The following is a 25,353-nucleotide window of genomic DNA, read 5'->3' as shown; positions in this document are numbered from 1 at the left end:
TAAGAAGGCAATAAAATCCCACCCTCCTTACCCTGCAGAGCCGAGGCTTCACGGGTTTGCTTTATATAGATGGAGAGGGGAGAGGTCCACCCCCTCCTCGGTCCGTGCATCGCTCAGAGGCTCCTTGTCCTCCCCCCTTACACGAAACCCAGGCGGCCGCAGTGCTCCCTCTGAAACGATGCTTCTGCTCTCCAGGCAGGCACGAAGATCACCACCATGGGGTTAGGTGGCTGGAGAGACGGGACACAAGTGATTTATGCCCAGAAGGTGAATATCTGGCAGGGCAGAGGTTTTTTTTTTTATTTTTATTTTTTATGGTTTTCCTGTCCTGACATCAGGGCACAGGAGACCCTTGGGCTTCCCATGCATGGGCAAAGGGTCTGTGAAATGAGATCATCAGCCAAGCAGGCTGGGAGCACCATGAAAGCCCCACCTGAGATGCCTTTCAAGCACAGGTCATTGAATCACCGCGCCTGAGACATGATGCAAAGGGAGGCCGAGCGCCGGAGGAGATAAGGAACAAAGGCGGCTATCGCTTCGGAGAAGCCATGGGGCCCAGAGCAAACAGCCATACAAGCGGGCGCTATCGGCGTGTGTATGCACAGCTCCACCCTTGGTAATTAAACATGCTTCTAAGGAAATTTGGACATAACAAAAAAAAAAAAGGGTCACATGTTTTGTATTCAGAGGATCACAGAATAGAGGAGGATGGAGGCACCCTCGATCCAAGCCCTGCTAATGCACCAGCACCCGCACGGCACCACAGGGGCTTCCTGAGGGTCCCAGGGACCCTGCACGTGCCACCGTGTCCCTGCTGCCTCTCGTCCCACCCCAGAGAGGAGCCTGGCTCCGGGCTTGGAAATGGTTGGGACACCAGGACATGGGGACACCGGGACACAGGGACACTGGGACACGGGGACATCAAGACACAGGGACATGGGGACACCCGATAAATGAAGCCCGTATCAGACCCACACCATCATTTTGGGCCAGTTTGTGCCCATTTCTGTCCCGCATGGCCCCGTGTGACGTGTCCCAAGGCAGTTTCTGTATTATCCCCTCATTTATTGCCCATTTCTTGCTTTTCTGAAAGGAGACGTGCCCGCTTCCATTTGCAGCCTGGCTCTGCCAGCTCTCAGCCAAAAAGCCCCCGGTGTGTTGCTTTAGCTCTGTTAGCTGTTTGTTTGTTGTTTACTTTTATTTTTTTTAAGAGAACTGGGCAGTTTGGTGTTTATTCACCTGGTTTCACTCAGGTGAGGCTGCTACCAAGAAGGAAGGGGGTTAAAACCCGATCCCGAGCACCAACAGGGAGGGTTCAGCGCCGCGCTCTCAGCCGCGGGCCGCTTTTTGGGTTTAAACAGCGCGGTTTCGGGGACATGGCGCCGGGAGGACCGCGGGAGGCGGCGCTCTGCCTAGAGCGGCCGCTCCTCTCTGTGGTAGCGGGGCGGGGCCCGGCGCGCGGCCGGAAGTGGGGCGGTCGCCTTGGCAACGCGGCCGTGTTGGGCGGCGGGCGGCAGGTGAGGGGCGGGCGGCACGGGGGGCTTTTTGGGGGGCCCTTTTGGGGCTTTTTGGGGGGTCTCTTGGGGGCCTTGGGTCCTTTTAGAGCCCTTTTGCGACCTCTTGGGGTCATTGGGGCCCTTTGGGGGGCTCCTGGGGCCCTTTTCGGGTCCTTTGGGGGCCTCGGGCCTCTTGGTGGGGGCCTTTTAGGGCCTCTTGGGGGACTTTTATGGCCCCTTGGGGCCTTTTGGGGCCATTTCATGGCTTTTTGGGTGCCTCTTGGGGCTCATTTGGGACCTTGAGGCCAGGCTGCACACCTGGGGCTGGGGCTTGACCCCCCTCAGAGCCCGCTGCTTGCTCCCCGTGCTGTGGGACTGCAGCGCTTTGCCCCCCCCCCCCCCACCTTCCCCTTCCATGGGCTCTGTGGTTTCCCCGTCCCAGCCTCTCTCAGCAGCACCCAAAGGTGCCGCGTGCCGTGTTGGCACCACGGTGAGCCTCTGGCACGTGCAGTGCTGAGGGGGTCAAAGAGCCTCGCTCAGGAGAATCCCACCGTGGTGGCTTTGGGTGGGTCGGGGGTTTGTTCTTTAGGCTGCCAGCACAACAGGGGATGTGCGGTAAGCTCTGCAGCGCATTCAGGCATTCCTCTGCACTGCCTCAGGGCTTTTGTGTCAGCGTTTAGTAAACCAAACCCCCCCGTGTGGGTGCGAGGAGGCTGCGGTCAGTTGCCTGGGTGAGAGTCAGTGCTGCTGTGTGGGAGCCCTGGCTGGGGAGGGCACTGAACGGCCAAACAAACCCGCCACGGCTGCAGTGTTCCCACAGAGCTTGTTCCCTCCCTCCTGCGTGCCATCAGACCATCAGGGATTTTTTTTTAAATGCCCAAAGCAGTCGGTTGTAACCAGAAAGTCCAGAGCAGGAACTTAATTTTTCGTCCCAGGAGCAGCAAAAGGGCCAGGTGCACGCTTAGCTCATTCATCTCCCGTTTTCACTTCGTTTCTAGTTTCGACAGCAAATGCTTCTGCTCTTTCCATCACAAACTTCCTTTGCAGGGGGAAGGGTGCAGCTTTCCAATGCCCTCAGCCTCAAAAACTTGAGGTGATTTGTGACCAGGCGTTAGCACACCGCAGGACGCAGACAACACCCCGGATTTTTGCTGTTATTGGATGTCACCTGGCATAAAAGCCACAGGGAGGTTAAATTCTATAGGTTTCGGGTCAGTTCCTGTAACTTTTCCTTCTGCTGCCCTCCCTGCAGGTGTCCTGGGAAGCAATGGCCACAGCAGCTCTTCTGAACTCAGCACCAGCTCACTGCTACGTCCCTCCGAGCACCGCAGCCCCTTTCTTTCAGCCAGCCGCCGCCGCCATGCATGTCACCCGGCCAAAATCTGCCAAGGGACGCACAAGGTCGGCCTTCAGTTACTCCGGAGCCTTCCCCTGCAGAGTGCCACCGTCACCAGCAGCTCCCCACGAGTTTGGGAGCAGCCCCAGAGCCTCGTCCACGCACCCGCCGTTCCCACCCAGCCACGTGTCACCGGAGGAGATCCCCAAGCTCCTGCAGCAAGTGCCTCTGAGGAGCTCCTCCTCGCTCAACAAGTACCGGGTGCTCCCCTCCATCGGCAGAAAGGACACGGTGGCAGAGCCGAGCGGCCAGCATGAGGCGAGCTGGGGGCAGGAGGGTGCTCAGCAAAGCCCAGCTCCTTCTGGGGAACGAGGATCTGCCAGCGGGCTGGCAGAAATTCACATCCCTGGTGAAGGCAGCTCGTGTGCTCAGCGTCCCCCCGAGAAGCCGGGAGGGCAAACGAGACGGGGGAGCCCCTCGTTGTCACCCCAAAGTTTGGAAGAAGCGCTGCAAAAAGAGCCCCAGCTGCTGCTTGCCGTTCGGTCCCCCTCCGGTCAGAGATTTGAGCACTGCTTCAAGCCCACAGACAGCCTCCAGACCGTGCTGAGCGTGGCGGAACAGAAAACGGTGGCCAAATACGAGCGCTGCAGCATCGAAACCATGGAGGTGCCGCGCCGCAGCTTCCCCGACCTCAGCCGGACCCTGCAGGAGTGCGGGATCCTCCCCAGGTCCGTGCTGTGCATCCGCCAGGCCGAGCGGCACGAGGCAGAGCTGTAGGCACACTTCAGGGCGGGATGCCTCGTGTCTCAGCCACCGCAGCATCTTCTGGAGCTTGCTGAGTTCCAAAAGCTTCCCTGGGAGCTGCCTCGTGTACATTAAAGGTTGCGTGTTGAAATCCCACCTCGCATGTATGTACCCGCTGCCTATTGACAGATCTTTTTTTTTTCCATATGTGTGATTACAAGTTCCTTCAACAGCCACCAGCCTTTGGCCTTTTTGGTTTCTGAAACTGCTGATTTTTCGTCTCTGGAGGTTGTTCTCTTCTCGGAGCAGGAGGCCTCTTCCGTGTCCTTGTCGTTTGTTTCAGGAAGGTGCCACTTCCCAGCGGGGATGGCGTATCTGGGAAGACAGAACCAGAACTTGTTTGCCCTGTGGTCGTCTCCAGCAGCTTCAGCGACAGCCTCGGCAGCCTCAGCCGCCTCAAGAGAGGCTGTAGCTGAGGTCAAACCCTAAAACCACCTGAAAATAACAGCAAGGACGCGCTGGGGCTAGCAGATGGTTGCCAAGTATTAAAACATGCCTGTGAGGGCTCAGCTACTGATGGAAAACCTCCGCGCAGCTTTTAAGTGTGGCTACATCACCCCTTTAAGAACAAATAGCTGCTTTTTGGTTGCGTTGACTGAGCAGCAGGGCCTCCTCCTTCGTTTTTCTTCTCTCATTCAGCTCCTGTGACCCTGTAGCTAAGAGCAGGTGGTTGTCAGGATGGGATGATGCAAAATACTCCATTTATGCTGAAGCGAGGTGGTCTCCAAGTCTAGCAGGTGCTGCTCTGGGGGTGTTGGCTCGTTCATAGTATTAATTGGTTTTGACCGAGGACTTTGCTCACCCAGCAGACCGTGTTGTTACCAAACCGCTGTGGCTCTTGCAGAGGGAGTTCATTAAAGGCTGCCAGGGTAACTCGGCAGGTTTGGGGGTAAATACAATGCGTGTGTGCTGAAAAAATGGGTTTCTGTTGGAAATTCTGATGGTTGAAGGCAATAGTTACAAAAAGAAATGTGCAGCTAGCCACACGGTTTGAATATTGTGAGGTAAAGCCACGGTTTTTTACATCAGTGTATGTACATCAGTACAACCACCACTCTTGCTGTCAGGAAGAGGACTGTTTTGCAGGAAAGCTGAGCAGCCACTACGTCACCACACTTAAACCAGCCTTAAAAATGTGGATTTCCCGGTACCGCCAGTGATGGTCGCAGGGAGAACAAACTAGCGTCAGCGCACAGGGACTGGCACCTGATTTTATGTATGTTTATTGTTTCTGCTTTCAGAATATTTTCATAGTGTGTGAGTAAAACTAATAAAACCGTTTTGGCTAAAAGTTGAACTGAAAGTGATTTCTCTGGAACTGAAAATGTTCACCCCGCTCTGCAGACAGCGCCGGAGGAGGGAGAGCAGCGTGGCCTCCTGGCTGCGCCCCTCCTCACCTGAGGCTTTGAAGCAAGAAAAAGGCGTCCAAGCAAGAAAGGAGCTGAGGCAGCGCTCGGTTCGTGTTCTTTATTCCAATTAAAAGTACATTAGAAACAGCACACAGGACCAGCAGCAGCTTCCGTGACAATTCAACCCGATGCACTGCTGTCGCCAGGTCATTCAGCTGTACTACCAAAGTAGGTGACTGAAACATGTCTTCCACTCTGCACGCAAGCACTCACTCACCTGCCACTTTAAATAGGTTTCCAACAGAATAAAAATAGATACACCCCAGAATACAAAAAGTTTAATTTTAACAGTTTTTTTTTTTTTTCCCGCTAAAGCCTTTATACAAATTGATAAAAGGGTGCACAATTTCCTAAAATTTTAGGTACATTTTAAATGAGCCTTTTTTTACTTGGTAAAAGGATCCATGTTCCTGTCTTTGAACAGAATATGATGGCCAAAATTGCAAAGTAAATTCCTAGTTAAATTTACAATTTGTACATTTGTTTTGAAGTGATTCCTGCACTGAGTAGCAGGCCCATGGCTGCTCACGCATGTCCCATTTTCCCCCCCCAAGAGCTGTGCACCACTAAGTTCTAGGTCAGGAGCCTCCTTCTCCTGGAAACCAGGCTGGGGCAGCAACCCGCAGGCTTTCAGCTGTGCACGCTAAAATGGTCCCAACCGAACTAAAAGCCACACAGAAGTCGCAAAGAATTCCTTCTCTGGTGAGGATCACCTTAGGGCGAGAGACTGATGACCTGCCTGTCTGCACTACGAGCACAACGAAAGCGGAGGCGCTTCCCCCCCTGAAATTTGGCTGAGCAATTTAACTCAAAACTCTGATACTGAAACATCCTGTAAAGGTAAATTTGGTGTTCTAAAGGTATTTTTTTTTGGTCATTACATGCTATTACGATTTTTTTTTTTAAGCCAGACAAATAATTCTGTTACTGGTCAGTGAAGTCCAGCAGTTCTGTACATGATTCACCCAGAGCTTCGCAGCAGCATCTCAGAACCGGCACTGCCTGCCTGAAGGTGACCAACCCCCACCCCAGCGGACACTCGAATTGTACGGAGGTGAATTTATTCAGCAAATCTATTAGTACAGTTCCCTTCACACCGTCCCTCCCTCCCCATCTACCCACCTATAGTTTGGCAAGGTTAAACGCTTCAGATGAACTTCTAGAGTACTTACTTCAGCACTGCCACCACCGCACCGCTTTACGTGCAGTGGCCATTCTAACAAGTCGAGGACAAAGTAAAACAAAATACCGCCCAGCAAAAGCAACACGGCACCTGTGTTAGAGAGTCTGACCTACTGGAGACATCCTTTGGACAATTTACTTAACAAAAAGCTGGGCAAATCCATCAGGAAGCCAGAAATGAGTCTTAAGAGCTCAGAGGAATGCCAAAGAGAATGACATCCTATTTTGTACAGGTTGAGTTTCTAGCCAAAAAACAGCTGCCTTGGTTTTGCTTTTCTTTTTTTTTTTTTTTTCTTAACCCATGTCTATTATTTTTTGGCTGCTGAATTTTAACTGATCACATTTAGGCTGAACTTTACTCCAATTAAAAGCAATAAAGCTTTTTTTTTCCCAGACTAGTTTTTGATAATTACATATTGCCTAATTTTGGCAAGTCTATTTCTTAGAATTCAAAAGATCTTTCCATTTTAAGGCTAGACTAAGAAATGTTAAAAGCTTCTGTAAACATTTCCTCCCCATAGTTGCACGTTTTGAAGTCCAACTGTAATTTTTAAAATGAGGTAATTTTTGTGTACTCATATCTTAGGAGTCCTTTTCGGGACTAGCTGAGAGGCATGCCAATCTGAACGCTGATCCAATTGTAGTGGGAGAGCTTCCACAGCAGGGTACACACCAGTTCCAGCAGCTGTACTTCAGTTAGTTATCTTCTCGATTTCATCCAGGTCGTCAGTGTCCAATTTGTTTATCTTTTTGTCTGTGAAAGAGGAGAAATAAGTCACGCACTGTACCACAGAGCAGGGGAGGGAAAGGTGCTTTCTTCAGGTCGTCCTGAGTGTAGATTCATCCACGAAACATTCACTCAGGTTTTAAAACTACAACATAAAACTTTTTTTCTTTTCTCAAAGGCCCAGCAGGATACTCATACGTTACCAGCTCCACATGTCCACTTTACGGACTACCCAGGTAACCAGCAAACAAACAACTTAGTTCTGCTCACGCTGCATGCAGCAGCTCAGAACTCTGAAAGTAACATTTAGGTACTCGCGAGGCACCTATTGCATGCTGCTCTACAAAATCTGTGGCTCTCACAAAGAGTATACCGTGGTAACAGCTCATTATCCTCTTGTATGAGGACAAGTACTGCTTGTTGTGCAGTTTCTTTTCCAAATATTTCTTTTGGAGCCAACTGCAATGCAAAAACGCAGCTCGTGCTCTTCTGCATGCAGTTTAAGGCTCAACAAACATTCATTAGGCAGACCTGCTCAGTATACAGCAAGCCAAAATTCTGCAGGAACATCTAATTTGAGAGAAATAAGCCCGAGGGTACGTACTGAAGTGTTCCTGGATTCTGTTGAGAATATTCATGCTGTGCTTGCTGTCCACCATGTTGATAGCCAGTCCTCGCTTGCCAAAGCGACCTGTGCGCCCGATCCGGTGCAGGTAAGTCTCGTTATCAGGATTTCCATCTTTATCCACAGGAAGGTCAAAATTGATAACAACAGAGACCTGCTCTACATCAATCCCTGGTAAAAGAAAGCATCAGATGCCATTTAAAGTATTTCATAGCAGGAACAGCCTCCTCTGGCCCAACCTGTGTGCGTTTTTATCAAATATCTAGGTTGCTCAACAGCTGAACTTCCAGCTGCTTTCACATAGCTGCTGCGTTGTTGTCTCCAACCTGTGCAAAGACTTAAAAACCAGTCTCACACTCTGAGGCAACACCAAAAGCGGCAAAGGAACACGGAACCTACAAGTGCTAACTGTAAACAGATCTTCTCCCTGGGGTAATTACGGGGTGGTTTGACATCTAGCCATCTAGTGACCACACCAGAGAATCCCACTGAAGCGGCGAACAGAAAAACAGCCTGAGCTGCTCAGGTTTATCCAGCACCTGAGGATTCCTCCTCCTTTCAGCAGCTTTGCTTTTTCACATATTGTGTTGACTTGAGACCCCATTTATAACATCTGCCATGCCCTACCTCTGGCGCAGACGTTCGTGGTCACCAGCACCTTCTCTTTGCCCTCTCGGAAGCGCTCTATGACTGCTGCTCGCTGCTCCACCATCATTTCCCCACTGAGCAATGCCACCTGGTGGCCTTCCTTCGACAGCTCTGCCGCCAGCCAGCCAGCCGTCTTCCGAGTCTGAAACAGAGAGAGAGAGAGAGGGGTGTCTTTGGGGGGGAAGTTTCAATGTTGTAGGAAATGAAAAAGCCTCTCCTGGCTAGACTGGAAGTTCCACAGCTGCTGTGCCCCCTCTCTGTCCCAGTCTGGGCTCCCAGCTCTCGTATCAGACATAGGGAAACAGGCATCTGCCACCGCAGGGACCCCTGTACGTGTTTTTTTGGTGCTCTGCTCCTCAGTTTTCACTCTATGAGGAGACTGGCATTACATATGTGCACTAAAGTCTCAGGACCATTGTCAAGAAAACAAAACAACTCAGCTTGGAAAGCGACGGGGTTTGGGCAGAACGAAGCTGTGAAGCCCCACAGAGGCTCTACACCAAGATACATTAAACTGTTTCCAGTGATGTTGTTTTTCCAAGCTCTGTGTCTGACATCCCAAGATAGCGTAAAAGCAAACTGCTGCAGCAGTCTCCAGATACAGGTTTTATCCTATCTGAGCAAGCTTTATGGGGCTCAGCTGGTGCTATCTGCACTGTTTTTCTAAGATCAGCGTCTTCCATAAAAAAGAAAAAGCCTCGGTGTAATGCCCGGAGAGATCCCAGCTGTGTAACAGCCCATTACCAGAGGGAAATGGGGTTAGAGAAAAAACTGTATCAGATGAACCTCAAGACTTTCCCATCCCTCACTCTACTGTGGTTTTATCCACCTGCCAACCTCACTTTTTTTTTTCTGTAGTTCTGACCAATATTGTCTTGGAATACGCTGCATTACTCTGATCTTTGCTTCAGAAGACTTCAAGAATAAAAATGGCCATTGTGGATTAGCCATTTCTTTGAGTGAAATCAGGATATCACTCAAAGAAGCAGCCAGAAAAGCCAAAGAAAAGAGCAATCTGTCTCCTTGGTTACCTTTTGAAAAAAAAAAAGAGCAAGATTTTTAGCACCAACAGATACTAACAAGGTTCTTGGGACTAACATTCCCCAAAAGGACTCACGTGGCAGAAGATCATGGCCTGGGCAATGGTGATAGCGCCATAGATATTACAGAGAGCCTGGAACTTCTCATCTCTGTTATTGCACAGAACATAATACTGCTTAATAGTGTCCAGCGTCTCCTCTTCTCGCTTCAGCTTGATAATGTTTGGGTCAGGAACAACTTTTTGAGCAAACTTCCACACGGAATCCTCAAAAGTTGCTGAAAACAGAAGCATCTGGCAGTCCCTGGGGAGCATCCTGCAAGAGAAGGCAAAATGGGCAGGGTCCCCACGCAACAACACCGTGGCCCTGTGACACCCTGACGGGATTCATGTCCCGGGCAAGGCAGAACAATATCCTCAGAGCCATTTCTACGGCTGCCAAGGCTCGTGCTTTTCTCACCAACACCTGATCATTTCCCCATGGAAGGGAGGCATCCAGACCCATATTCTTAAAAATGAATAAGCCTTACTCCAGGGACAGACGTTTTATTCTCCGAGAAAATTAAACTGCTTGTCATCCCCTGACATTCCGCCTCCACTAGCCATTAGAATTACAGCTAAATATATCGTTTTAATCTTGTTGCTTTCTCAGGAAAGACACCAGGCAAGAACATAGCCCCACTGTCCCGAAGTTACAAACTAGCTATCATTCAGAGGAAGAAATAGTTTCCTCCCTACCCGAAGCAACATTCATCAAGTCCTTACCTCTGAATGCGAATGCTCTGATCCTGATGGCCCTGGGTTGCTATCATCACATCAGCCTCGTCTAAGACAAACACCTTGATTTTCTTGGGGTCTATGAATTTCAGCTTGGAGCACCAGTCCAGCACAGTGCCAGGCGTGCCGATTACAATCTGCTCAGAGATCTTCTGACCTCTCTCCACTGCCAAGACACAAAGGAAATCGTTCACAAGGTGGCTGTGCAGACAGCGAAACGCTCTGCCCCCTCTCCCTCTCCAAACTAGCCTATTTCACCATTTGACTGGTACACGTAGCTGAAAGGCTGGCTGTGCTAGTGCTGTGTGTCCCTTCACAGGTGAGAAAGCGAGTGTGTGAAGCATACAGGCCCCACTGCTTCATTCTGGTTTGAAAGATTTAACAGTCAGCACAATTCTTTTAATTCAGCTGTTAGACTGCATCTCCAGACTGCATGAGCAGCTCAATACAACTCTTTGTATTTAGCTGAGGTTGCGTTAAGGAAGAAATCGTGGTAAAGCCAAAAACATTCAGCACTGCCCCAGTGCCCCCCTCTAGGTGAATTCCCATTGCTTCAAATCTGTACTCGGTACAGGCCTGATACTGGTGAGAACAGGACTTGGCAGCGCTCACATCTAATACTGAGCCCAGAAGACTGATTTGCATGTTTTAAAAGCGTTACATTCCCATGCTGTATTGCAGCCCCATTTTTTCATTTGCAGCCTGTTGGTGGTGTTCCACCTTACTCACATTTATTGCCTCGCACAGCATACGCGAGCTTCAGCTCTGGGTAAAACTTTCCCATCTGTTCGATCACTTTTCCCGTCTGAAGTGCCAGCTCGTATGTTGGGGAAAGGCACAAACACTGGAGGGACAGAGGAATAACGAGTGTGAGACGACCACTGCCCTGGGCAACACTACAACACCTGCTTTTAAAAACCCTAATTGGAGTTCTACAGAGGGCAAACATGTGAGGTTTTTCACCTGTTTGTGAAAACCTATCCAGTTCTGCATTCTGAAACTATGGCAAGGAGTTTATGTGTTACAGTCACTTGGTGACTGGCTCGCTGTGTTCTGTTCTGCTTTTTAAGACCTGAGAATACAGATTGTCTGCTCGGGGACAAGCATGGATAGTAGTAACAAGGAATCTACCACCTTTAAGAACAGCATTTTTTAAGGAAAGAATCCTGGCCTTGGTAACAGTGCTCAACTATCTTCTAAGGATATTGGGTTTAAAAAGTCCCTTTCCAGGCACTGTCTGCCCTACTGTCACAGCTCTCTTCTCTTCCATCTCAAATTACACTTCCTCAACCCCTCTCAGCCTGCAGATTTTCTCTGATTTACTTCCTCCCAGAATGGCAACTCCTCACAGGACAACGGCATCCAGACCAACAAAAGGGAGGGAGTGTCAGGAGGAAGCTGTCAGCTAAATCCACACCTAAAGGCTGCCCACGCTGCCAGCCCCTGCTGAGCTGTTTACAGAAAGAGCACTGCAGGGACAGGTTCAGCAAGCCAAGAATTTGCTCTCCGAGGCCCTGAGAGAAGTCCAGCCTCCTTATGAGGTGGCCCTGCACCACCCCAAAGCCCCACAGAACCAGAGAAGTTACCTGTGGGTACTTGTTCCCGGGTTCGACGCGGCTGAGCATGGCGAGGACGAAGGCAGCCGTCTTGCCAGTACCGGACTGAGACTGCGCGATCAAATTCTGTGGGCTGCAGCGACAAAGGGCAGAGTTAAACACCAGCCTGTTAAACACCAGCCCAACCAAACGAGCCACCCAGCAATGCTGGACGACAAAGAAGATGCAGCGAGTGCAGGCTTAACCACTTCAACAGCTGTTAGATGCATCACCGCGCTGCGTGTGTGCCCACCGTGGAGCAGAAGTTGGTTTCTACCCCCTACCAACTCTCTTTCAGCCCAAGTGACCTCCTAGTTATGGAGATTTTGGAGGAAAACTGCTGTTCTCTGGCAGGACTTTTGCATTATGCACATCTCCCCCTGGTGTTTCAGTACTTCCCACCTTGCAGCGCAGGGAAAGCCTGCCCAGCAGACGATGCAGCACCTCAACAACCCCCCCCCCCCAGCCCAGACTGCTGGAGCCGTGCTCTCTAGCAGCTTTATTTCTCCCTGGATTTACCAGGAGCAGCTCCAGGCAAAGGAAAAACCCAAGGCAGCTGTCACACCAGAAATACTGGGGTTGGGGAGCCCTTCCCCACCCTCCCATCCCACGGCACATCAGGCCTTTCAACTCCTTCCTCTGCTGACAGGGCACAGCAGGCACGTGTACGTACGGTTCAGCAAGCATCATGGGCAGGGCGTTCTCTTGTATTTTTGATGGTCTGTTGAAGCCCATGGCATAAACTCCTTGCAGGAGCTGCGGTTTCCTGAAAACAGAGAAAACAGAGGTTTTCTTTTAAGCTTTGCCTTCAAACCTCTTCCAGCAGGCAGGATTTGGGTAGAACCGAACAAGGGTGGCTCAGCGTTCATCTCACCGAGGTCAGCACAACACCACAGCTGGCCAGGGGCCTCTAACCATTATTCCAGCCATATGATCTCTTTATTTTTGTTTATTTTTGAGAACATTACGCTCTTAACTGCTGTGAAGCTGTGGGCTTATCAGAAAAAACTTCCCTGTTCACACCTTGTTACCTGTGGAAATTTAGGTGTTTCTCCAGCTGAGCAGAAATGCCAAAAAAGTTCACGTTTCCCACTCAGATACAGAAGCAGCACCACGCTGCTATTCTGCTGCAGGCTATTAAAATCCACTTGGATTTCATTTGTGGACAAAAAATGCAAGAAAAACCCTTACAGCTGGACCCAGAGCTGCCAGGCTCTGCGGGCCCGTTGTGATCCCACAGGTGAGTGACTGCGACAGGCACCAGGAAGCTGCAGCAGCAAGGGAGAGCTCAGTGCTGCTTGGAACAGAAGCTTCAAAAAAAAAAACCCAAACCAGCTCAGTTTACTACGTCAAGCTGCACGCCTGCCTTTCACACTGCAGGGAAAACTTTGTTTTGCAGCTCCAGAGGCTTCTGCTGGGCTTCTCGCATGTTCTAAAGCAGCTTTTCAGACAAGCCCAGGGATTGTGGGGTAGAGACCATTAATCCTGGCCTTTAGGGCAATCCCTCCTCCTCAGACCTCAGCACCAAAACGGTCGCTCCTTCAAGACCTGAGTATTCAGCCAAGCAGCCTCTGTCGCTACAACCCAGGGGTGTAGCAACACCGCCAGTCCTCAAACACTCACACTGATCTTTCTTCAGGGGAGTTTTGTAGTCTCAGCTGGTGCTTGTGTAGCCAAGGGGATTCGAGAACAACCCAAAATTCAGCTCATGGTGTCAGCAGACTCACCGCCAGCCTCCAGGCGCTCACTGAAGTGCTGTCAAGAAGCGAGCACTTTCCACTCCAGGCAGGTTACTCTTTTCCTGCCCACCGTTTCCTCCTGTTGAGCACTCCCCACTCAGCACAACACGCTTTTTAAAAAGCCCGTATTACTTTCAGGGGATGGCTCGAACAAAAGCCCTTTGAAACATAACCTTGTGCTGCTCAGCAGCAAGGACAGAGCCCGGCTCCGCCACAGTTGCCAAGGATACACCGCCTCGTAACGCGACGGCTCAATTAGTCTGCTTGCCCCTGTCATTAACTCCCCGGGATTGTTTGCCTTCTGAGAGATGGGAATGAGTCTAAAGGGCACCACAGGCTCTCAGTTTTTTGGGAGACATTCAGCTACGAATGTCCCTGAGATCGTTGGAAACCCAGAGCTCTGGCAGAGGAAAGGCAAGCACCCTTGTGCTGTTTGCTGCTGGATCTCCCCAAATAACCCAAGAACAGGAACAGGAGCTGGTTCAGAGATATCTTAAACACAAATTTGCAGGAACTTAAACCAGAAGCCTGTGCACTTTTCAGTGGTCTGAGGCAGCCAGGAAATCTAACAGGGCACGAGGAGAGCCCACAACCATCTGGTGGGCTCCAGACTCGCATCTGTTCTCACAGGCTCCTCAAAGCTGCCCCTGCTGAGCTCAACACTCCCCCCAACCGTGGGGGCCAAATAACGAGCTGCAAAACAGCCACAGGGGAGCCCGTTCAACCCTTCTGCTCTTCAGCTCAGTGCAGAGGAGCTCCTGGCACCACCACCGGCCCCACAGCCCCGAGCTGACAGCACTTACAGGCGCAGCTCCTCGAAAGACTTGACGGAGTAGAGCGGCGAGGTGGGGTCCCTCTGCAGCACCTCCACCTGGTTGGTGGTGTCCACCAGGTTGCTGCGGATCAGCTTGTTGAGCAAGGACTGGGTGGCTCTGTCCTCTGTCAAAAAAAAAAAAAGGAGGTGGGAAAACGGTCAGGGCCTGTTTCAGCCCCTGCTCCCGCTGAAACGCGGCACGGCCGGTCGGAAAGGATGCGCTGCACCCAGCCCCAGAAATACCCAAACTCCCTGGTAGGGAACAAAACCGTGACAGAGCCCCAATTTCCCAAATGAAATGTCTGTCGAGGCACCCCCCACAGTATTCAGGAAGGTAAAGAAAAGCAGGCTCAGTTTTAAGGCCAGGGGGGAACCTGAACACACACGAGCTCTGTTTGTTAAGCTGCAGGTTTCAGAGCCCGCAGCTCAGCACCTAACTGCGAGGTGGGACAGGGCCAAAAGCCCCACTGCCACCTGTGGGCAGACACCTTTTTGTTTCTGTTTTCTTTTCCTTTTAAGGAAGGTTTGAGGACAAACGGCATTTCAAGATTCCAGGGCTGGAACACTCTAAGGGCTAAGGATACGTGAGATCAAAACCAAAGGTGAAGTTGCTGCACTTTGCGGTTTTCCTCACGAGTCTGTCCTCTAAAGTGAGCTTCTCATAAGGCACCTTCTGAAGGATTTAGGGCCGTCCCCCACCCCTTAACAACCATTTCAGAAATGCTGAAATGCAGTTGCTTCAGAAATTCACCTCTCTCCACTCTAACCCAGGAGTCCCCCAAGTTATTACAGAACCCAACGGCTTTAAAATTTACAACTAGGTCCTTGGGGCAGGAGCCAAGATCATCCACCCTGGGACATAAGGTGGACTCACTTTAGGTACACAGGAAACAAATCTCTTTCCACGTGCCTCACCATTCACCCGACCAGCACCCACCTTTCTCCTCATCCTCTGTCTTCTCAACGTTGTCGTCCACCTTGACGACAGCACCTGAATTCAAAGAGAGGGGAGTGGGATTTAGGGGATTTAGGTTTGGAATTCTGCAGAAAAGCTGCAGAGCAGCTCGGCAAACAGCCCCGTGGCTGTGAAGCAAGAAAACCGAGCAGAGCTTGCTTTGTGCAGCCAAACTGATGCTGGTGCCTGGTCCAAGCCAAACACACCACGAAATTTTGCCATCGAGACCCAGGCAGAAAGAGTTAGCCCAGCAGGGCAAGCTCAAGAGGTGGAAAGTTAAATCATTGTGACTGGCTGAGCAATCTTAGCTTTCTGGTTTGTTTTTTTTCCTGCAGTTTCTTGACTGCAGGGTGCTGCTCGGCTCGGACTCCACCATCTTCAGGGTCGTCCCCTCTGTCCCTGAGGGGTTCTGCTCCTAACAGGAACGTGGTGAGACCGCCACAGGGAGTGTAACTCACCGTTGGAATCCGGCTTGGCTTTCTCCTCCTTCAGGTGCAAGCTGCTGAGCTGTGGGCGAGGAAAAACAGCGGCGTCAGGACCCTGGTGAGGACGGGGGTGTTGAAACCCCAAATCCAAGGGGCTGAGGACGGGGATAGGGGACAAGGATGGGGACAGGGGATGAGGATGGGAATGGGGGATGAGGATGGGGCTGAGCGTCCCCAGCACAGGGCTTGTTCCGCTGCCGGGACGGCGTGAAGACAGGGCACAGAAATGGGGGCAAAAAAGGCGTTTGTGGGGCCCGAGAGGCAGCAGGACCCTGAGCTGAGGCAGCGCCTGGATGCACCTTGAGGGGAAAGAATGAAGGGGAAGTAGAGAAAAGAGGAAAAAATATATTTATATATATCGCCCCCAAAACCTGAGGAGCCGACCCCACGACCGAACGACCCGAAAAATGGGGGGAAAAAAGGGAGAATCGGGTCCCTGCAGCGCTGCCTGCGAGGAGGCGGCGGCCGCCCCCCAGCGCTGCCGGGCCCCGTTCCCGGCCCCGTTCCCGTTCCCATTCCCATTCCCCTTCCCCGATCCCGGCCGCCTCTCACCGACTCCGCCGCCGCCTCCTGCTCGTCCACGGCCAGGGCCCACGAGTCGGTGGCCATGGCCGGGCCGGGCCGGGGCCTCGCCGCCAGCAGCCGCAATGGCGCCGGGCGAGGGGAGGGCGCCTGCGCCGCGCTCCTCAGGGCCGGCGGCTGCACGGGCAGGGCGGGCGGCGTTCCGCCACCGCGGGTTCCGGGGGATTTGAGGGGGAAAAGGGGGAAATAAAGGGAAAATAGGGGAGAATAGGGGAGATTAGGGGAGAATAGGGGGATATGGGGCTGCCAGGGTGCGGTGAGGGGATGGGGTGAGGCTGAGGGTGATGTATGGGAAGGGTGCTGGTCCCTGTGTGGGGTTGGGGTCAGCCTGAGCCTTCTGTATGGGAAGGGTCCTGGTCCCATATGGGGCTGGGGTCAGCCCAAGCATGTATGGGCAGTGTCCTTGTCCCTCTGTGTGGGGCTAGGGTCAGCCCAAGTCTCCTGTATGGAGAGTGTCCTGGTCCCTCTGTGTGGGGATGGGGTCAGCCCGAACATCCCTGTGTGGGAAGGGTCCTGGCCCCCTGTGTGGTGTGGGGATGGGGTCAGCCCAAGCATCCCTATTTGGGAAGGGTCCTCATCCCTGTGTGGGGCTGGGGTCACCCTGAGCCTCCTGTATGGGAAGGGTCCTGGTCAGCCCAAGCCTCCTGTGTGGGGTGAGTCCTGGCCCCTGTGTGGGGATGGGGACAGCCTGAGCATCCCTGTGACAGAAGGATCCTCGTCCCTGTGTGGGGTTGGGGTCACCCTAAGCCTCTGTGTATGGGCTCAGTCCTGGCCCCTTGTGTGGTGTGGGGCTGGGGTCAGCCTGAGCCTCTTGTGAGGCAAGGGTCCTGGTCCCCTGTATGGTGGGTTGGGGTCAGGGCCTGCCTCACTGCACAGTATGGGGACCAGTCCCGTGGGATGGGACTGGCAGCCAGCCCTCCCCTGCTGCGTTTTGTAGGGCCCAGCCCTATGCCATGATATGGGGCTGGGGCCAGGCCCTGTCCTGCTGCGTGAGGGGGGGTCCCTCAGGCAGGCGAGCCCTTCTCCTAGGGTCCGGGGAGCAGCTGCTTGAGCTGCTGACACCTCCCAAAGCTCGAGAGACCAAAATGAGGCAAGTTTTTACAACTTTGGGACACAAGGCCTGGCCCTTCACACAGCTCTCTGTGATTTTTTCCTTCCCAATAAATCCAGGAGAGTCCCTCTGGTCCCTTTCCATGCAGGTACCCTGCAGAGGCTCCGTGTCACCGAAACCTCCTCAGGACACCAAGCGGAGGGGCCGGGAGCCTCGTGCTGTGCTCCTGGTGTGTGAGCAGCCCTCAGGTGGGTCCCACAGCTCGCCGGTAAAGCAAATAACCCTGCCTCGGCTACGTGTGCTGGTAGGAATCCGGGGATTTTCCCCAATAAATGTTCTTTTCTTCGGCAGAGCCACAGTGAGCAAACACGGAGCAGGCAGCCGGCTACGTGGGCTACTCTGCGGCTGATTTATTTGTCTGATCAGGACCGTAAATCCTCCGGCTTCGGGGCTGAAGTCAGCCTCCGGGGAAGGGAGGGGACTCGGCTGGGGTCTGCTGGCAGGGTTTGTGAATTTCCCTCTGAAAACAGGTCCTAGGTGGGGCCGAAGTGGTTCTCAGTCTGCTCACCCATCCCACAAGAAGGACTTGTGCTGGAAAACCTCAGCCCTGCTGCATGTCCCCTCCCTGGGGAGCCGTGCAGCCCTGTCCCCGGTGCCTCAGTTTCCCCCTGACCATTCTCCCCCTTTTTAAGCCCCAGCCGCCCCGTGTGGTGCTCGTGTCCGGCACCAGCACATCCTGCTGGAGCATCCTCACTTGTAGGGCAACCCCATGGGTGTCCTGTGTGCCCCACAGCAGCGAGCAGGGGGCGAGGAGCTGCGTGTGGGGCTTTGATTTCCCCTATGAGGGAAGCAGACGAGCAAAGTGCCTTTTCCCTTCCCGCTGGGCTCCGTGCTCGTCCTCCATCCCTTCCCCATACCCCCGGGAGCAGGAGGGGGCCGCGGGAGGCGATTGTCATGGTTACCTCTCCCCGACAGACACAAATGGCTCCAGCTGACCATGGGCACCCACGGGGCTCCTCCAAGGCTGCAGCCACGCACCGGGGGCAGCCAGCGAGCCGGGACCCAACCTCGGCGTGCTCGCACGTGTGTGTCCACCGAGGTAAGCCCCGTCCCCATCCGCACCCCACCGAGCCCCACTGTGTGGCCAGGAGGGAGAGGGTCAGGGTTATTTTTCTTTATTTTTTTATTTTTTATTATTTTTTCTTTGGGGGGGGGAGGCCACCGAGGTGGCCGCTGTGCAGCTGCCCCCACCCCGAGCCCTGGCGCGCCGTCTCTCCCTCCCGTGCTCTCTCTCCCTCCTCATCTCCTGTCTCTCTCCGTGCCTTTCAGAGACAAAAGCAGGGGCTGAAGCAGTGCCGGCCGCCCTCCGAGAGCCCTCCGGCCGCCTTCCAGACCCCCCCAGCCCAGCTGCAGGAGCTTGCAGGAGGGGGGGGGAAGTTGCTCCAGCACCCCCACCACCCCCCCAGCCACCCACCCACCCCCTCTCCCAGGGAAAGGTAAGGAAAAGAAAGCAGCCGATGCTCTCCACTTGCTCCTGCACCTTTTTGGCTGGTCGTGGGGGGGGAGGTTGGTTTGGGGCGGGGGTGCGGGCTGCTGCTTCGCCAGGCGGTGCAGGATCCCTGTCACAATATTTTTCTGCAGGCAACAAGCCCACACTTGGCAGAGCTGCTGCTTCCCTGCCTTGGCCCTTTCTCAGCTGGTTGGGGAGCCCCTGGCCGTGTGTGTCCCCCCCCCCCTTCCCCTGGCTCCCCAAAACGATGCCCCCCCGTCGATGGGGCTGCAGGCAGGGGGCAAGGGAAGGGGGCTGGATGGTGGTGCTGCAAAGCTGGGGGTGATAGTCCTCTCCTCTCCTGGGCAGAAGGAGGGAGATGACACACTGCTTTGGGGGAAGAGGGGACCGAGCCCATCTCAGTGACCTCAGTGGTTTTGGGGAGCCCTCTGCTCCCCCCATGTGAAGGCTCACAGCACCAGGGGCTGGGCTGCGTGCTCAGCTGGGCAGCTCTGTGCTGGGATGAGGAGGAGGATGGAGCAGGGTCACTCCTTGACCATGTCCACATCCCCTCTGGCTTGGCTTCCTTCGTTGGGGGCTTGTAAAGTTTGCTCGCAGGCGAGGTGCGATGGTAACACCCAAAATTTGCCCTGCCACCTTCCCCCTTGCCCCCCTTCTGGCTGGAGGGGTAAAGACCCCTGCTTTTGGAGGTGCTCCCAGAGCAGGGATGCGAGTGGCAGCTCCAGGAACCCAAATCCAACCCCAGAACCCAAATCCAGCCCCATAACCTGGGGCAAGAGCTACGGCCCAGCCCCTGCTCGGGGCACAACCTGCACCCCCTGAAATCCATCCCTGGGGAGGTGAGGACAGCCTCGGGGGGCCCTTTGGGGCCACACCAGCCTCTCCCACAGGGGCAGAAATCTGCTCCAGCTGGGAGCAGAGGCGCAGGGTGGGGAGCAGCAGCGGTTCTGCTGTTTTTTTCAGGGCAGGCAGGGAACTGAGCACTTGTATTTTGGGGCAGGAGAGGAGCTGGGAGAGGCTCCCACACAGCACCGCTCGCGTTCTCGGGGCACATCCTGGAAGCAATCCTGGTAGCTTCAGCCCTGAGCTGTGCCACAACAAATACCGCTGCTGTTTAGATCCCAAAAAGCTCAGGGAACGCAGGGGCTTGGTTATTTTGGCTCTGCAGGCAGGTGGGGTGCTGCTTTCCCAGTGTGGCTGCCGGGAACCTTCCCGAGGTGCTGCTGGGGTTCCCACACCGCAGCAACAGGCGCTCCCGTGCCCGTCTCCGCCAGGCACGGCGGCTGTACCCAGCCTGGAGAGCCACTGGATGTCAGTGTTGATTGATACAAATGAAGCCGAAGGAATATCTGTGTTTTGTTCTTTTTTTCCAACCAGTTGCACAACAACAGGCACCCTCCGAGCGGGGTGGATTTAGGTGGGACCTGGAGGTGACGTTGCCGGGGTGCGAGCGGAACTGCTCCCAAAACCCTGCTCCCAAAACCCCCTCTGGGGAGAGGCACGGGCTGAGAGCTCGGGTCTGAGGCTCGCTGGTCCCTGTTTGGCCGTGGTGCCAGCGTGAGATATCTGCGGGGAATTACCGGGAGGGTTCCTTCTCCCCGGCAGATAATGTGGGGTGGGGTGGAGGGGAAGCAAGAAGGAGGAAAAATCTGGGGTTTGTCGTGGCACGGAATGAAAGCACAGCTTGTGGCCAAATGGCAGGGGGCTTTCCAGCCAGCGGGGGCCACGGGGACGTTTTCTGCCTGGTTATGAGACCGACACTGAGGATGGGGTGGGAGTGAGATCCCTGAGGGCACAGCTGGCCTGTGCTCGGCACAAGTGGCTGCGTTCTCACCTCTCCCCACTCCCTCCTCACCCTCAGCCACCTTTTGGACACGGGGGCCATGCCATGGGTGCGCTGTGGGTGCTGGGGACCCTGTGGTCCCTTTCTGGGTGGTGGCACTGCCAGGACCCCGGCGCTGTTTTGGGGGCTGGGCTACCTGCATACAGCAGTCAGGGTTTTCTTTTCTCCTCAATGCATGAAAACAAACCTCAGGAGAGCATTTTTCTGCCTCTGCCTTGAGCACACCTGCTCCAGAGACAGTTTTTTTGGCGGCACCAAAGCCTTTAGGGGCACGGATATCACCTGAGCAGCCCTCTGGGCTTCACACCCTGCTTCCAGGCACGTAATTGCCCTTTACCCGAGCTTAAAATCCAGCTCCCAGCCTGCCCGTGGCGATCACACCCGTGCTGTGCAGCAGAGCCCCTCTGTCTGCACGTCACAGCGACCATCCTCCGACGTCGGCGCAGCAGCAGCAGCAGCACCAGCCCCGTGCGTGGCGCACCGAATTCAGCCGGGCTGAGCTCCCAGCTCCTCACCAGCACAGCTCCCTCCCCGGCGGCCCGAGAAAGATCATTTGCAAAGCAAGGGGAAAATAAAGCCTGAGCGTGGCCAGCCGAGTGACGACTGACGTCCAGAGCCCTGTGCTGCTGCTCCCCTGGCGGGCAGGATTACGGGCACGGCTGGTTTTGCTGATGCAGCGAGCGCAGGGCGGCCGCGCTGATCTGTCCTGAGGCCGGGCCAGTGGCTGTGACGCTGCAGCAAGCGGTGTCCGAGGCTGGGAGGATGCAGGGATGCTCCACACATGCCAGCAGAAATTGCTGGGGAGCGAGGGTGCTGCCGGCTGGGAGCTTGGGGTGGGCTCCTGGGGGGCGCAGGGGGTGCGCCGGGGGTCCCCGTGCCCGCTCCCTGCTCTGTGCTGCAGTCACTGACTGGTGTCGGATCCTCCAGCCCTGTCCTGGGGCAGGGAATGGAGCCCCCCTGAGCCCTCCACATCTTTTTGGGCAATTTTGGGGCAGGGCTCGGGCTCACCTGGGGTGGGAGCTGGCACCCCGGCCCTTGGGGGAGAGGAGCTGGCACCGAGGAAAGCTGCAGGGAGAGGGCTGAGATGTGCTTGGCAGGAGCGGCCGCTTTGCATCCGAATGGCTCTGCTGTGCCAGGATGAGTCACCCTGTGCAGGAGATGGGGAACGTGTCCCCTGGGGGGGATGAGGACAGCCTGGAAGGCCACAGCCACCCCCTTCTGTCCCCGCTCCAGCAGTAACGGGGGGCTGGCGAGGTGTGCTGCTCACCCCCACGATGTCCTGCTGCTGCCTGGCCCCACAGGGTCCTGCATCCCCCATCGGTGTCTTATGGGGTCTCACCTCCGTCCCCACTTCTGCCAGCAGGGCCATCACCCCGGGACTTGTCCCATGGAGATTTCCTGCCCTCTGTCCTACCCACAGGGCTGCAAAAAACCCAGGAGCCAGTAGCAAGACCGCTGCGGGGAGCGAGCGAGGAAAACCGCAGGCACAGCAGGGCTGCTGAAGACACCAAGAGGTGACGGGGACGTGCGGGTCCCCCAGGGCTCCTCCTTGCGTCCCCCAGCTCGCCACCAGGCACCCCGTGACCACCGGCCCCGCGGGGGAGATGCCGGGGGGGCTGCTCAACCGCGGCACCCGGCGCCCGCTGCCGCTCGCCGCCTCCGAGGTGACCTCGTGCGTCAGCGGCTACGCCTGCGGGGTGACGGCCTCGCTCACCTACCGCAACCCGGAGGCGCAGCCGTGCGAAGGCAAGTGTCTGCACGGGGTTTTGGGATCGTGCTGCTTCGGGAGCTGCCTCCCCTCGGTCGTTGTGAACCCAAAGTTACACGGGTGTTTGTACAGCAAGGGCGCGCTGCTGGCTCGCCTTGGTGCCCACCGGGATCCCCAAATCCTTTTTGGCCAGCCCATTTCCCAGCCCGGGGTTGTTTCTCTGTGCCTTCCTCCCCCTGCTGAACCCTGTGAGGCTCTCACCAGCCCCATTTCTCCACCCGTTGAGGTGGAGGGGGCAGCAGCATGCCCCTCTGCCACCTCTTCCCCTGGGAAAAACCCACGTGGGGAGCGCAGAGCGGGGAGAAGCAGCCCCCTGCGGTGGGTCTGGGCGAGGGCTTGTTGGGCTAACACCCCGCTGGCCATCAGGGCTCTTCGTCTTCCCCCTGGACGAGCACACAACCGTGGTGGGGTTCGAGGCGGCGGTGTGCCGGCGTGCCATCACCGTGCAGATCAAGGACAAGGCCAAGATCGATGCCACCTATTTCGACGGCTGCGGCCTCCCCGACGGACAAGCTCACGACAGGAGCGGTGAGAGGGTTTTGGGGGGGAGCACGGGGGAAGGAAAGATGAAAAAGTGTTGAAAAGATGAGGCTGTGGGGCTCGTATCCCTATGGTGTCTGCCAAAAGGGATGGTCCCATCCCTCTTGGAAAGTGCTGTTGCTGCTGGAGAGCCAAAAGGGCGATGCAGAGGGCCGTGGGTTGGGCTCTCGGGAGGAATCTCTGCAGCAGAGGTTGCTTTGAGCATCTGGCCCAGGGCTGGGGTGGTGGTGGAGGCCTGAGGAGCAGTTTGTGTGGCTGACACCACGTCTCGTGGCCATCTCTGCAGGAAGGATTGTGTTGGACGAGGACTTGGAGAGGATCGCTTTTGTGGCTAGCCTGGGCACGATTCCTCCCCTGGAAAGCATCTCCGTCTTCATCAGCACCTCCTCGGAGCTGCAGACTCTGCCCAGCGGGGCCGTGAGGGTCCTGCTGCCAGCTGTGTGCGTCCCCAGGGTCCCGCAGCACAGCTTGGAGAGCTCCAGCACCCTTCCTGCACACCAGCTCCGGACGTACGAAGCCACGGGATGGGACCGGGGAGCGGGAGGGGGACTGGGGACAACACCCCAGAGCACACCGGGCTGCGGATGCTCAGTCCCTGGGGACGCAGCACACGTGGCCAGCATTAACCGGAGCTTGTCTCACCCGCAGAGCCAAGCCCTGCTGCGGATCGGGGAGCCCGGAGCAGGGCAGCAGCTCCTGCCTGGCCCAGCTGCTGGAGAGCGAAGCCACCAACCCCTCCGAGTACGAGTTCAGCTTCCACCTGGAGATCCGGGGGCCGTGCTTGCTGGCAGGTAGGGCGTGCTGCGGGGTTCTTATCACCTCTAGGCAACGCCTGCCCTCATCATCCTCCTCCTGGCGTGGGGTCGTCCCCAACCTCCCCGCGGTTCCCCCGGGCAGGCGTCGAGAGCCCCACGCACAAAATCCGTGCGGACGCCGACCCCTCGGCTCGCTCGGCGAGGAGCATCGTCATCACGCTGGCCGACAAGCACACCTTCGACAGGCCCGTGGAGATCCTGATCCACCCCAGCGGTACGTGGGCTCCGCTTTCCCTCCGCCACCGCAGCCCCTTCCCAGAGCCCTGTCCCGTAGCGCTGGTGTCGGGGTCAGGGGCTCTCCGTGAGATAATCCCGGACCTTCTCGGGGCTGCCCCTGTGTCTCTGCGCTTGGGGGTGTCTGTATTTCTTGGGGGTGTCTGTATTTCGTGCCGAGCTGACGTTCAGCTCAAGTGGTTCTGCGTTTCCAGAGCCCCACATGCCTCACATCTTGATGGAAGGCGGCGATATGACGCCCGCGGAGTACGAGCGGCACCTGAAGGGGAAGAACGATTTCATCAAAGGCACCAAGAAGGACCCCAGCGCCCAAAAAAAGGTGAGGAGCACGAGCTGCCGAGCGTCAGCCCGGGCGTTCCTTGGCGCAAGAAGCTGCTTGCTTTGCTTGCTTGCATCACGCCGGCCCAATAACTGCAGCATCCTCCCGCGGAGAGGGCTTGGCGTGGAGGAAGAGGGGAAAATTCTGCACTGCTTCTGATAAAGCGAGTGTGGAAGAAGCTCCGCGAGGGTTATTGTGTGTGTAATTAGTGCTATTCTAGCACAGCGTAATTAGGTAGGTGCGTTATTATAGCATTAAGGGTATTATTGCGGTGACATAGAATAAAATATTCTTTTAATTGCTCGGTAAATGTTTACCCTTTCTGGATAGCTGTCAGGAAGACAGAAGCGATCGGGCTCGGCATAATGAGCTAAAGCGGAGACAAAGGTAGCAGAAACTTCTCTTTGTTCTCTTGACGAGCAAATGGAGAAATGTCTGCTCTGGGATTTCTGCCTCATCTTCTGGCAGCTCTGACACGCTGAGTGACAGCTCCAGCGCCCCGAGCTGCTGTGGCGGCGTGCGGGGCTGAGCAGAGAGGAGGGGACCGGGGGCACCGGCTGAGTTTCTGGGGCGGGGGTCTCCCCCAGAGCTCGTTTCCCCGAGAGAAGCATCGCCCGCCTGCCCTGCTGCCTCCCCCTGGGCTTTCTCTCGCAGCACGGCGCAGGGATGAGGACGGCGCTCGCTCTGCTCGGCAGGCGCCTCCTCTAATTGCCTCGGCTGTGCGGCAGGTGGAACGAAACGCAACTCCCACGCTCCGGCTCGGATGGCTCCCTAATTATTTCGGTGTCTTTAGCACGTCAAATTGGTTTTTGAGGGGGGAGAGGGGATCATTCCGGAGACGTTTCCCCGCAGGAAGCCCCCCGCTGTGCCCCAGGCGCCCCCTTCCTGGACAAAAAGCCTTCCTCCCTAAAGGCCTCGGGGTGGATTTTGGGGGAGAACCAACGCCACGCAGCACCTCTGGCCTGCAGTGAGTCAGCCCAGAAATTTCGGCAGTAAATGCTCTTTTATTCCCATCCCTCGGGTGGTTACGCAGAAGCCTCGGGTGCCCGTCAGCTGGCAG

At 55.4% G+C, this 25,353-nt stretch overlaps 3 protein-coding genes across 6 annotated transcripts in view; 2 read left to right on the top strand and 1 right to left on the bottom strand.

Moving 5' to 3' along the window:
- The first annotated feature begins 1,361 nt into the window (after positions 1-1,361).
- Positions 1,362-4,933, top strand: UBXN10 (UBX domain protein 10). Of its 4 annotated transcripts, none has more exons than XM_027443215.3 (2): positions 1,362-1,517; positions 2,749-4,933. In XM_027443215.3, the coding sequence occupies exons 1-2, from the start codon at positions 1,377-1,379 to the stop codon at positions 3,607-3,609; spliced, it is 1,002 nt and encodes a 333-aa protein (XP_027299016.3). In that variant the 5' UTR covers positions 1,362-1,376; the 3' UTR covers positions 3,610-4,933. The 4 variants fall into 4 exon arrangements, with proteins under 4 accessions (XP_027299016.3, XP_027299019.3, XP_027299020.3 ...); XM_027443218.3 differs by lacking the exon at positions 1,362-1,517 and adding an exon at positions 1,897-1,986; XM_027443219.3 differs by lacking the exon at positions 1,362-1,517 and adding an exon at positions 2,204-2,227.
- A 156-nt stretch (positions 4,934-5,089) lies between these two features.
- On the bottom strand, positions 5,090-16,341 carry LOC101805188 (ATP-dependent RNA helicase DDX19B). The gene is made up of 12 exons (XM_038166521.2): positions 16,184-16,341; positions 15,605-15,653; positions 15,129-15,182; positions 14,181-14,316; positions 12,312-12,404; positions 11,630-11,732; positions 10,773-10,887; positions 10,032-10,209; positions 9,345-9,582; positions 8,207-8,369; positions 7,559-7,750; positions 5,090-6,981 (listed from the first exon to the last, which is right to left on the bottom strand). Exons 1-12 carry the CDS (start codon positions 16,238-16,240, stop codon positions 6,920-6,922), a joined length of 1,440 nt encoding a protein of 479 aa, XP_038022449.1. The 5' UTR covers positions 16,241-16,341; the 3' UTR covers positions 5,090-6,919.
- Positions 15,438-25,353, top strand: part of VWA5B1 (von Willebrand factor A domain containing 5B1) — a 24,932-nt gene continuing 15,016 nt past the window's right edge. Inside the window, exons 1-11 of the mRNA XM_038166736.2 lie at positions 15,438-15,689; positions 17,413-17,512; positions 17,616-17,768; positions 18,240-18,363; positions 18,594-18,760; positions 22,038-22,363; positions 22,752-22,913; positions 23,212-23,434; positions 23,574-23,716; positions 23,823-23,954; positions 24,169-24,293. Coding sequence (XP_038022664.2) covers positions 22,222-22,363; positions 22,752-22,913; positions 23,212-23,434; positions 23,574-23,716; positions 23,823-23,954; positions 24,169-24,293 — 927 coding nt within the window. The 5' untranslated portion in view covers positions 15,438-15,689; positions 17,413-17,512; positions 17,616-17,768; ... (1 more) ...; positions 18,594-18,760; positions 22,038-22,221. The remainder of the gene's footprint in view (positions 15,690-17,412; positions 17,513-17,615; positions 17,769-18,239; positions 18,364-18,593; positions 18,761-22,037; positions 22,364-22,751; positions 22,914-23,211; positions 23,435-23,573; positions 23,717-23,822; positions 23,955-24,168; positions 24,294-25,353) is intronic.

Source organism: Anas platyrhynchos, chromosome 22 (genome assembly GCF_047663525.1).
Source record: "Anas platyrhynchos isolate ZD024472 breed Pekin duck chromosome 22, IASCAAS_PekinDuck_T2T, whole genome shotgun sequence".
NCBI classification, from domain to species: domain Eukaryota; kingdom Metazoa; phylum Chordata; class Aves; order Anseriformes; family Anatidae; genus Anas; species Anas platyrhynchos.
Note: the sequence above shows the minus strand (reverse complement) of the source record. Positions and strands in the feature narration are given on the sequence as shown.